At 38.7% G+C, this 13,057-nt stretch overlaps 1 protein-coding gene across 2 annotated transcripts in view; it reads right to left on the minus strand.

Annotated features, from left to right (window-relative positions):
- Positions 1–13,057, minus strand: part of NMT2 (N-myristoyltransferase 2) — a 63,141-nt gene that overhangs the window by 19,024 nt on the left and 31,060 nt on the right. For both annotated transcript variants that reach the window (XM_063099806.1, XM_063099807.1), the window contains 6 exons: positions 10,506–10,624; positions 10,317–10,408; positions 10,082–10,198; positions 8,737–8,907; positions 7,435–7,543; positions 1,645–1,815 (listed from right to left, as the gene is read on the minus strand). In XM_063099806.1, the coding sequence (XP_062955876.1) occupies positions 1,645–1,815; positions 7,435–7,543; positions 8,737–8,907; positions 10,082–10,198; positions 10,317–10,408; positions 10,506–10,624 (779 nt within the window). The remainder of the gene's footprint in view (positions 1–1,644; positions 1,816–7,434; positions 7,544–8,736; positions 8,908–10,081; positions 10,199–10,316; positions 10,409–10,505; positions 10,625–13,057) is intronic.

The following is a 13,057-nucleotide window of genomic DNA, read 5'->3' on the forward strand; positions in this document are numbered from 1 at the left end:
TCATTTCAAGGAAAAATCTGGCAAGATTTATTGCCAATGATAAAATTTGAGCTTTTAGGTGCAAGTTACAGTTTGAAAAACCTGTATCTTCCATCACGAGCTTTATTATAGACTTTTCTGATGACAATGGTGATGCTATCGATGAATATGATTTTTTTATATATCATATAACAAAATGTTAATATTTGGAAGATCTATGTAACTTAGTGAACAAATATTTCCCAAATGACTAATGCATGATGTTACAAACTCATACGTGGGTAAAAGATTCATTTAAAGGACAAGACAAACCAATGGATTTAAATGTAACAGAGTATAAAATGTTGATTGATATGATTTCAGATAAAAGGCTATCCATGTTATCTGAAAAAGTTATTAAAATACTCATTCTTTTTTGTATCTTTAATACTTCATGTGAAATATTTTCTTCACATACTTCAACTAAAACAATAATATAGAGATTGAACGCAGTAGCAGATGATGGGTACCCAGTTGTCTCCTATTAAGTCAGACATTAAAGAGGTTTGCAACAATGTAAAACAATACCATTCATTCACTAATTTTGTTATTTGGCAAAATAATTATTTTTCATACAAAATATGTTCTTTAGGTACCATGTAATGGATTTACTATTGCTACATTGTTATTAAATAAAAATATTTTAAAATTGTTTTAATTTTGAATACAGTAAATACTATAGATATAATTCATAAAAATAAAAGCTCTTTAGAGTCCTCAATAATTCTTCAGAGAATAAAAGGGTCTTGAGGTCAAAAATTTGAGAAGTACTGCCCTAGAGAAACTTACACAAGTGCATAAAGATCTATGTACAAAGATGTCCACTCTTGTTTTATTTTAGAAATAAAAATTTAGAAACAAAGACTGCTCAGCTATTCTTCAGAAATATCCTTTGATTTCACCTCCACCATTGGCTCCCACCATTACTGCCCTAATTGGGCCTATGATCCTACAACCAGACAATGCCTGATAGCGCTCAGTAGACACTTCGGCTCAGTGTTTGCAAGTGATGAGCACAGACCACTAAAGTGGCTTCTAACTGGCTGCTCCCACTCTTTTCTCTCCTCCAAAAACCTACCATCTTCTCAGCTCAACCTCACTGCAACCAAACGAGCTTCCAAGTGAGATGCCATTTGAACAACAAATTCCAAGCTTTTTTAAAAAAGGTTTAAAAAGCACTTTGTTAAATTCATCTAACCAATAATCAGAAAACCTAAACTGTTACTTTTCCTTTCTTCCCTTGAACAAAGGTTAAGAGGTTCAATCATGACACCTCAACCAAAAGCAGTTCAGTTCCAACCAGTTTTGCAAAACCTAAGAATATTAAACTTTGGGATGTATCCACCCAGGATGAGGTCATCCAAACTGGCCTTTTGAAAAAGGAGGAAAGCAACAAATCACACAGGTAACATCCTAGTTTCCCACTAAAAAATAGTAAAACTGTACGCTCGTCCAGGAATGGAAACTGTAAGATGTGGCTCTATCAGGGTGAGCAGAAATCTGGTGCAGAAGCAGTAAGTCAGGAAGGAAGAGAAAGAGATGGATACTCTAAGATCTTTCTGGCAAATAAACTTAACTGCATAGGATTTCATACTTCTCGGGACTATCTCATCACCTTATCTTTACCTCCACTACAAACGTGTCGATAATGTGCTCCTGGGGGAGGAACCAGTGGGCTACGTCCTCTTCATCCATCACTGGAGCTAGATGAAACTGCTTCAGGTAACTGTTGATTAATTCTTGAACTGCTTTGATATCTTTTGGTTCCATCGGTCTCAAGCCTGAAGTCTTTGGAACCTTGTTAGAAGGAAAACAAAAATCCAGAAGTTTACATATAAGAGGAGTAGAACTCTTTCACACCGCAGACTGGCATCACACAGTATCAGCATCACATAGGAGCTTGTTAGAACTGCAGTCTTGGCCCTGCCCCAGAGCTAGTGAATCAGAAACTGCAAAGCAACATGATTCCCTTGTGGTTTGCACACACGTGAAAGTTTGAGAAATGCTGGGTTAAAATATAGGCTAGACAACGTGTTGTATCTTTTTATCTTTGTGTAGCAGGTCTGTGGTCAGTATTACCCATGACCCAAACAAAATGAAAGGGAACACTACAAGCTGATTTATATACCAATGCCTAGAATTGAGAAGCTTGTTTTATTCAACAGCCCATGAAAAGAGTGTAGCAATTTTGCTCTCTGGAACAAAAATAATATAAGAGTAATCATACTGGACTGGATGGGAAGGCAAGCATTTTAATAAGCAGGTATTTTCTAAAGGCAAGTGGCTGCCAAGTACCAGGCCTGGCCTCTCCTGCCATATCTTTTGATTCAAAGGTAATTAGAGTGGGAATTTAATCATCACTCCAGAGCTTTATAACTTTAAAATTAGGCCATTGGAATGAAAAGCCTAAAGGTCAGGACAAGGCCCCATTTGAATCTGTTCAAGTGCTTGTCCTCAGAAAAGCTCTTGACATCACTTGGCTCTTGAGAACTGTCGAGATGCCAGGGTGCTTGGGACTACAAGTGAGAAAGCCCAACAAACAAAAATTAAAAACTGAGAAATACAGTCTCGATTTTTCCAGTCAACTTGATTTTTTCCCTTGGAGAAATACTGGATAAATTTTAAGAGATGAATAACTTCTATATAAATATTGCTACTCTACCTTTTCTGCCCCACATGATTTCTAAATATTTTAAAATAAAAAACTTCTTGTAGAATTAGATCATCACAATTTCTGCATGCCCCAGGTTGAAGCCCAAGGAGGAAAATCGGTTTTTATCATGAGTATCATGAGCTCTGATGACTGTTAGTAGTTGTGCTGAGGTTTCTAAGATTCAGTGACAAACAGTGCTGATTGATTACTGATTAGTCTGTCAAGGAGGAGGAATGGGAGATGCAGGCTTTATATTTACAGACCCAACAGTCCTTAGCCGACTATTTACTGTGAGCCATTCAAGTATGATTTATGTCATCTATAAAGATATAGTACTGCAGCTGAAATGCCATTTAATAATCTAAATTTAAAGAATTTAAGTCCTTAACATTTAATAAACATTTCATACTTTTAGAACTTTTTGTGGCTCTCAAAGCCAGGGTCAGAAATATCCAAGTCCTAACTCCAAATACATGAAATAAATAACACATTTCTAAATGTTAGTAGGAACACCAAAACTTGTAAAGTCATTTTTAAAATGACTTTCTACTATGAGGCAGACTTTGCTTGATAAATTTTATTTTATTTTATTTATTTTATTTTTTGGATAAATTTTAAATAGCCTTTCTCAATATCAGAATTTTTTTTTTCTTTTGTTACTGGTTCAATAATGATTAACAATAACAAGCAATTAGATTAATTAATGGAAGCAACAGAATATATGATATCTGTTAATAAAGAACATTCAGAAATGAAGAAAAATTTTGCTGACTTCTCTCTAGAGCAAAATATTCTCCTGGAGTACAATTCTCACTTACTGAATATTCATACTATGAAATCACTAAAACCAACATACCTTTAGGCCAGCAGACATCCATAAAGCGGTAGTTCTCATATATTTTGGTCTCAGGACTACTTTACAGTCTTTACTCCCAAAGCTTTGCTTATGTGGGTTAAGGGTATGCACACTTATCATATTAGAAATGAAAACTAAAAAACATTTTAAAACAAAAGAATTCTTAAGCATACATTCTATATAGTGTCTGGAGGACTTTCCATTACACTCATAAGAGAATGAAAGTGAAAAATGCAAATTATATTATAGTGTTATTATGAAAACAGCGTTGGTTTCATAGATTCGAAAATCTTGGGGACTCTCAGGGGGCCCTGGGCCACACTTTGAGAACTACTGTCTTAGGTCTCTGAAGATCAGAAAAATAGCAGAAGAATTTAGACAAGAAAGACTAAGTGAAACAGTATGTTTGGGCAAACACATAAAAACTATCATAAACTAGGCAATTTATAAGCATCTCAAACAAGTTTTTACTTGAGAAGCATCAGAACATCAGAGTGTGGTATGTTAGCTATAAAAAATAGTCCTAGAAAACGGGAAGAATATTTACTTTTGCTGACTAGCAATGGATAAAAAAAATCTATAGAAGAATGAAATAATTTTTAAAATGTGAAATAAACACTCAAATTACATTGTCTTCGGGAAACAGTGGGAATACTCTTAAGCTTTGGTAAAAATGGTAAGCTTTTGTATAATTGAACAGAGTGAAGTGGTTATGTGTTCTGGGAGTTGAATAAAAAGCAAACAAACATTTCCAGTAACTGAGAAAATCTTAAGTTTCATAAGCAAACTCTATATCTGAATCAGATATACTTTCCCACAGCCCAACTAATATTTATTAGTTATTGGACTCTATGTATGTTAAATAATTTCTGTAAAATCTGCTTCTGTTTTTTTCCTTCCCTACTTTGTGGGATGATAAAATCTGCTTATAAGTGCATAAGGAAGTAAAGTTCAGAGCTCTATTAAAAAACAGAAGTAGTGTTATCTGTCAAACAATGTGGTGTGAACTGTTTTAGAGCCAAGATTCCAGAGCAGAGATACAAGTAATGATAATGGTTATTTCTATGATTATTATTTATATGATTACAAAATGAGCAGGAGGATGCTAAACACTAAAAAAATCACCTAATGCTACTAAATATAGAACATCTCATGTGACTTAGGAGATGTCTCAGCACGCACATCCTTCTTACAGCACACTGCTAGGACCTTCATAGATTAATCTCTGACTCCTAATTCTTATCTATTTCAAATTCCTTAATCTTTAAGGTCACTGACACACACACAAAGTCCAACTACATTTGGAAATACTCAACACCAAATTAAAATAACACAACAACAACATTGAAAGGGTAGGGAGACATGGTAAGACACGTTTCTTGGGGACACCTTAGTGCTTTAGGTAACAGTAGCTAGTGGTGTGTGCTCTGGGATAGCTCTGCTCCTGACCAGCTGACTCTGAGAAAGTTGATCTTGTGTTTCAATATTCTCTTCTGTGATACAGGGATAATGGCCTGCCCTCCTATGACTGTTATGAATAATCTGTGAGATTACAGATGTTAAATGTCTAGCATAATGCTGGCTCCAGTAAATGTTAGCTCCTATATTCAGAAGTCCATGAAGAAGACATAAAGCAGGCACTATAAGCAGAAACAGTAGTGATGAATGAGAAAGTGAGATGGATCCATAGAGCAAAAGATTCTTTTTATGCTGAATGGTACAAAAATGTTTTTAAATGACTTGATTGCAAGCAGTGAGTGGTATCATCTATCTGGGCCCACAGGAGAGAAAGGGGGAGTCTCCTATGTGGGGCATTGTCCAGCTTTTAGCTCAAAAGGCAGACTATTGTAGGCACCTTCCAATTTTCTAGTATCTATACTTTCAACTCTTTTTCCCTCTCTTTTTTTCCATTCATTTACTCTCCATTTTCCTTTCCTATGAATTACAAGGGGGAAAGGAGACTGGAACATGCCAGTGACAGCCATCTGGGTCTGGACATTCATCCTTTTCTGTCTTAACCTGTGCTGTAATGACTGCGCAGCGAGACATTTGGTGGGACTAGGCCACGATGCCCCTGTAAGGGGTGTTTTAGAGGTAATGGCAGGAGCAAAGGGACCTACCAGGGAAGTCTGGGCTTACATCCCAAGGCCCCACTTAATGATAGGTCCCTGCCTGAGTGTCAATCTTCATGAGCCTCAGTTTTTTTATCTGTATAATGGGGAAAGGAGTACTAACGTCAAAAGGTTGTGAGAAGAAATCAAATAATATATGTAAAAATACTTTATAGATTTCAATTTTTAGGGGGTGGGGGGCGAAAAGCAGCCACTACTACAGCACCGGAGTAGGACTGCTACCCAAGGAACCTAGGTTAACTGCAAGTAAGATGCCCGAGTCTGGTTTCACAACCAGTGCCTGAACCGTGATTTATTACTAACAGGTCAAAACTTTGTTATCCATGAATGGGAGGATTCTTGTACCAAAATATAAAGGCTGATTAACAAAGTCAGGTCAAAAATACTTTTCACACCTTAGATGGTAATCATCCTGAATAAACCAATGATAGGTATGAAAACTCCTTAGTCTTTAATACACTTTAGGAAACTACATGTAAGTGGGTGTTTTCCTGATGCATAAGCTAGCTTGCTTTAGGTTCAATAAACTGAAATTTGGGGATGTAGTATAGCATTAATAGCAAAGTACAATTAGTACAAAGTAGGCATGCTTGAAGTTTTTATTTCAATTTGCATATAGCAACACTCCAAACAAAAGATCCCAGCTGTGGTGGAGAGATTCTATCATGGCCCCGGTGGTCCCACCTCCTGGAGTTCATGCTTCGTGTGATCTGCTCCTGTTGCATGTGGACAGGGCCTGTGATTGATTCACTTCTAACCAATAAAAATGATAACAGTGACTGGCTATCACTTTCATGACTTTATTATGTAAGGTTCTGACTTCCACCTTGCTAGCAGATTCTCTCTCTAGACCCGCTGTCCCTCACTGGCTTTGATGAGCAAGCTGCCATGCTATGAGATGCCCTATGGAGAAGCTCCTGTGGCAAAGAACTGAGGGCAACCTCTGGCAGCCTTCAAGAAACTGAGGCCCTAAGTCCAAGAGCCAGCAAGGAACTGAATCCTGCCATCTACCATGTGAGCTTGGGAGCAGACCCTTTCCCAGTCAAGTTTCAGGTGAGACCCCCGCCGTGGCTGACACCTGGAGGGCAGCTTTACGAGAGACCCTGAAGCAGAGATCTCAGCTAAGCTGTGCCTGGATTCCTGACCCACAGAACCTGTGCGATAAGTGTGTCGTCTGAAACTGCTCAGTTTGTAGTAATTTGTTATGTAGTAATAGATAACTAATATACCATCCAACCCAAACAAAGCCAAGACTGGAAGGCACATTTAAATTTTTCCCTATTAAAAATAATAACTTTTCATACTGGGAATTTGCTAGTTTAAAAAGATGTAATTTGATGAGATCATTTCCTTCCTTTCGGTCTGTCCTCTAAACTTAATTCCTTAGTTCCATTGTGTTAAGAAAGTAGCTGCCTGAACTTTTCTTCCCTCTTAATTAACAAACCATAAATACTCAAAATTTCAAAACTTACTTGTCTTAAGTTCAATTTCATCCTACTACAAGCTGAAGAACTTAAAAAGCCTTGAAAAAAAAATCTGGTATTTCCAAATGAACTCCCCTACTTTTCCTAGGTCCTGAATTCTAAGCAGTCATTTTATCAGCACGACACTCTCCCAAGTGAGCCACGGGCCGGCCCTTCTAAGCAGTCGTTTTAGCTACAGGTTTACTTCCTCAGACACAGGAGTGTGCTTTTAGACTCCTGCAAATAATTCTTTTCTGCATTAAAAGCTTCAGTTGTTACAGCTTCAAAAAACTGCAAATCATTCTTACTTACATCCGGAAGTCTGTACAGCTTCATTGTTCTCTGTAAAGTCATATTTCTACTCAAGTGAGAAAATTTCACTTCTACCAATTTTCTGGGGTTTAGTGATCGATGCCAGTATCTGGAATACAATAAAGATTTTTAAATCTAATTGATTTCTAACTCTACAAGTCTTTGCTCTTTGTTCAGCTCATCTGTTACATAAGCATTTACTGAATACTCATGTTTTTCCTGGCACAGTGCTGGATGCTAGCTGTCTTCCTACGCAATAATTTTATCAATTTTTTGTCTCTATCTAAAATATATCTTAATTCCTAGTTAGGTTCCTTTGAAGTTTGTGACCTTTCTTCCTTTTCACTAAAGAGGAATCTTAAAGCTGCAAAAGAAATATTAGTCATGCCCAGATTTCCAAATATTTAATAACCACCACTGATTCTATGAAAGGCAAACCAAAAAGTTTAAAAACATGAAAATATCTCCCCTAAATTTGTAGCCTTCATTGTTACAGAATACACACCAAAGAAAACAACTTTTTGAGAAACTAGCTTGAATTTCTTAAGTGACTCCAGTTTAGGTACTGGTATCAATGTTTTATATTAAAATATACCTGTGAAGTCTTTTATTCTGTTTGTTTATAGATATAATAATTTAATAGAGTATAGTAATTTTACAGCTTTACCTTTTGTACTATGTTTATTTGAAATTTCATCCTATTTGAGTCAATAAAAATAGTGGAGAGAGATAAACTCTTTCTCATGTTTTAAAAACAGGTTAGTCCAGTGACAATCTGATCATTTTCTCACTGGAATAACCTTTGAAAGCTTGATTAGAGCAGATGAAGTCATAAAAACAGACTTAAACCTTCTTATTCTTAGCAAACCAATACCTCTAGGGCTTTTCAACTGATGCTCATCAGACTTTTGGAATAGTTCCACAGTGCTGCAAACATGATAAAAAACTGAGTGTTGAGGCAGAAAGAAAATGGTATGACATTGGACATTTCAAGATCACAATGCCCTAAGTTTCCCCACACTTAGCACTAATCTTTCAAATGGAATAAAAACAGAAATATAGATCCAGCATCATTAGCAGGAAAACATTACAAACTTTTTTTTTTAATCACCAAGTGGCTGTGTAATATACGGGGAAGAATACTGGACTCAGTGGTTCTTGGTTCTAGTCTCTATCTCTGCTGCCAACAAATTACATAATCAGGCATAAACCAAAATCCCTTGAGTTACACCAAGGAGAATAATACTTCTAGCAACATGTTTGGAAAAGGGAAGACTCGAAGTAGAAATGAGGTACTATTACCTGCATGTGGCCACAGGCTTAGGAAGAACTACTCCAGCAGTGTACACAGCCTGAAAGATTCCTTCCAGGTTCACTCTTCTAGTTATTTCTCGAATTAACACTGGGGCTACCCGTTTTGATCGCAATTTCTTATGAACACAAAGAAAATTGATTTCTACCATCTTCTTCACACTAAAAAATAAAAACGTCGAAAATTAGAGCCAACACAAGAACACATTTTTAAAAATAAGACATGACCCATAAAATTTCAAAGAATAAGAATGTGAAAGATGTCCTTTAACACACATTTGAGAAAAATATTTTATATTTAGACATTTCAGAAAGTCAGATCGAAAACACTATGACCCATATTCCCCTGCCGAAATGACTGTAACTCTAGGCCATGAAGGCTCAAACTCTCTTGTTCTAAATAAATTTTAGGACTTTGGTCTTTTGTAAGTTTTCAGTTTAGAAACTGGATCAGATGTGCCCCTTAAAGTTTCCACATCTCTTTTCCTGTAATGTATATAATTATGGCAATAACTGGGTCACCCCAGTGCACAGTCTGATAAGATGACACTTTGGAATATGATACAAATCCCCAGGATTCCTGAGAAGGGTCTTGACCAGACCAGAGCTGCTGCTTTTCTGAGCCACAATAAACCTTCTAGAGCTTCAAAGCCCATTCCGGCTCAGCTTCTAGGTATGCAGGCATTTTGTTCGTTACACAATACTCCTCAAGATCAAATGCTTTTAGCAGCAAATAAGCTAACCTAATATACTAAAAGGTAAACAGACCTATTATGCATTAGATCTTTGACTTTCATAGCTGGATCTTTGACTTTCTGGGCTGCAGATCCAGAACAAAAATGCAACATACTTATCCTACACAGAGAAAGTTTTTTTACCCCTCCTAAAATTTTTTTGAGTAACTTTTTTTTTCTAGAAATAAACCTGAAATACCTGTTAATGGCTTTTGTTTATTCTGATACATATATACATGTATAGGTACATATATGTATATGTATATCATATGTACATAAGTGTATGTATGAGATTGAGAGGCAGAAGAGAGAGAGAGAGAGATAAAGGCAAAGGGAAAGAGAAAGACCATTGTCCTTTATTTTTTGGTTCACAGTCTGGGATTTTTTTCTCTTCCTAATTTATAAACTTTATTTTTTAGAGCAATTTTAGGTTTACAGCAAAATGGAGCAGAGGTCTCATGCAACTCCAGAGTCCACACACTCTCAACCTCTCCCACTATCAACAGCCCGCATGAAGTCACTGTTAAGAGCCTATTCTAATTGCAATTCTTGGCATACAAAGAAACACACAAAAACTGGCCTGGACAAGCTTTAACATGTACCTGTCGTAAATCCGAATGTTTGCTGGGATGGCGCTTATGAACCCTACGAGTTTTTTATTTGAAGACACTCTGACCCCACAGTGCCACTGGAGGAGCCAGCCTGGAGGACGCAGAGCCCTGAAGTCAGAGTAGATGAGAAAAACAGGCACTGGTTAGTGTCTAAGAATATAGGAACAGACACAAGACCTCCCCGCCCAGCAGCCCCTCCATGGCACTCCTGACCAGTGACACTTACCACAACAGGAACTCAGGCGAATAGTCAAACCGGAACATATTGTCATCGTCTTCCACGTAATTCTCATTCAACAACGTGTACAACTCCTTGAGCTACAAGAGGAAACAAGCATCCTACCTATGGTGCTCAGAACCAACTCAGAAGTGACCTTCTGTGAGGGCAGGTATCGTATTAAAGAGTTCTACTCACCACTTCGGCATTACTCAAGTCTAAAGTGTCCCACATAAAGCCCTGTGGCAAAGAATACGGCTCTTGACGTACGTTGTCTTTATCTGGTTCAATTGCACCATGAGATGTGATGACTTCATCTGGAGAGGGAGAAAACGTGAAGAAGAAAGGCAAAAGGGAGAATATTAAATTATAAAGTATTCTGACAATCCAAAGTTGTCTGTGACACAAGCAAAATCACATTTAGGGCCCTTCGGTTTAATATAATCTTGAAAAATATGCTATTATTTCAGCTCCCTCTGGACTGAAACAGGAAAGTGAGGTAGTGCTGTGGAAGAATTGCTATTTCACTGATTAAATAAAAAGAGAAATCCTTTGTCATCCAGTGACAAAGATGACATTATGAAACAGTATCGATTTCTTAGCCTCAAGCCCTATGCTGCGCTGCAGACCGATCATACAGCTCCACATGAAGCAACACCGCCGTAGAGGTGTTCTCTTTTTCACTGCATTTCTACAAGCTGGGGGGGGTGGGGGGGCTGCAGTGACCTCTGACCCCTCCCAACAAAACTTAAAATTAATTTTGAGACTGGTTACTTCTCTTCATCCGTCCAACTGGCTGTGTAGTTCATGCTGTCACAGACTTGAGTGATTTCCACCTAGATGCCTTCTTCCCATTCATTCTCTGAGAGGTTCCCTTCCCGGTGGCCGCTGCCTCCTGCTCACACCCTCCTCACGCCCTCTGGACTGCCTCAGCCCAGGGCCTCTCTGGTGTCTTCCCTCTGCTTGGGGCTCTGTCTGGTCATCACATGGCTGGCCCCTTGGAATTTCTCACAGAAGCTTACACATTGCTTTCACACAGCATCTTCCCTAACAAAAGGTTTTTCCTACCTACTGTCTCCCTCCATGTCCCAGCCTGGCCACCATTTGTCCTACTTTTCCACTACTATGTCTCTCCACCCGTATATACCCTACACAGTGCTTGGCATTTACTAACAGGCACTCAACCAACATCTGTGGAATGAAGAACTCTCAGTGGGGTTTTACTCATCACAGAACTTCCCACAGGTAGAAGCCACAGGGCTTGTACCGACTCCTGGGGGGTTCTTTCTTTGTTAATTAACAAATCATGGGCCAGTCCCGTGGCTCACTAGGAGAGTGTGGCACTGGTAGCACCGAGGCCACGGGTTCGGATCGTATATAGGGATGGCCGGTGCGCTCGCTGGCCGAGCGCGGTGCCGAGGGTTGCGATCCCCTTACCAGCCAGAAAAAAAAAAAAATCATAATTATATACATTTAGAGAGTACGATGTGATGTTTTGATATAAGAATATAGTGTGGTATGATTAAATCAAGCAAATTAACATATCCATCACGTTGCTTACCTGTCATTTTTTATGGTGAGACATCTCCAATTTACTCTTAGTTATTTTGAAATACATATCATTATTGAGTATAGTCACCTGCTATACAATAGGTCTTCAAACCTGTTCCTCTTGTCTATCTGAAACTTTGTACTCTTCGATAAGAAGCTCCCTTTTCTTTCCTTCCCCAGCACCCCCCCAGCCTCTGGTAACCATTGCTCTACTCTCTACTTCTATGAGTTCAACTTTATCAGATTCCACGTATATGTGAGACCATGCAGTATTTGTCTTTCTGTGCCTGACTATTTCACTTAGCATAATATCCTCCAGGTTCATCCATGTTGTTGCAAATGACAAGATTTCGCCCCTTTTTAAGGCTGAATAGTATTCCATTGTGTATATATACCACATTTTCTTTATCCATTCATCCTTTGATGGACACTTGGGTTGTTTCCGTATTTTGGCTACTGTGAATAGTGCTGTGATGAACACGGAGTGCAGGTCCCCTCTGACATCCTGATTTCAGCTCCTTTGGAAATATACCCATAAGAGGATTACTGGGTCATATGGTAGTTCTATTTTGAGTTTTTTGAGGAACCCCCATATGGTTTCTTTTCCCTTTTGGTCTAATCTCTAACTTGGTTACTCCTATCTCCACTTTACCAGCTCATCTCCATAGGAATACCTTGGGATCCCCCAAGTCAGCCCAAATGGCCAAATTCCCAGTCACTCCTAACAGAGTCCCTGGTGACCACTGCTTATGGCTTGGCTCTCACACAACTTCCCCAGGACGAACTCAGGTATGCAGCTCCCAACAGCTTAGGTGTGTCTGGACTGAACTGGGACGTGCTCTGGATGGACAGAAATGGAGAGGCAGGATCTCCCTGACTTCAGATGTTCTCCCTGACCTAGGCTTGTTCTTCCTTCACCAACCTGGCTTCGTGCTCCAAGAGTTCTAGGAACTGAAGAATCATGCAAGGACTCAGAACATGTGGGGAGCACCTGTGCTCTATTCCCATAGAGGTGCCCTGGGGTTAGGTGCCGGCTGGAAGTGGCTTTCTCCTCCACGGGGTGGACCAGCAGCTCACCAAGCAGCATTTGGCTACCCCCAGTCATTTAGATCAATACATCTAGATCCCTTTAGCTAACAGTCACTCACTTCAGTGGCATTTAGATCCTGTAAATTCATTCTACAGTCTTCCTCCATTAC

The sequence above is a fragment of the Cynocephalus volans genome, chromosome 6 (genome assembly GCF_027409185.1).
Source record: "Cynocephalus volans isolate mCynVol1 chromosome 6, mCynVol1.pri, whole genome shotgun sequence".
NCBI classification, from domain to species: domain Eukaryota; kingdom Metazoa; phylum Chordata; class Mammalia; order Dermoptera; family Cynocephalidae; genus Cynocephalus; species Cynocephalus volans.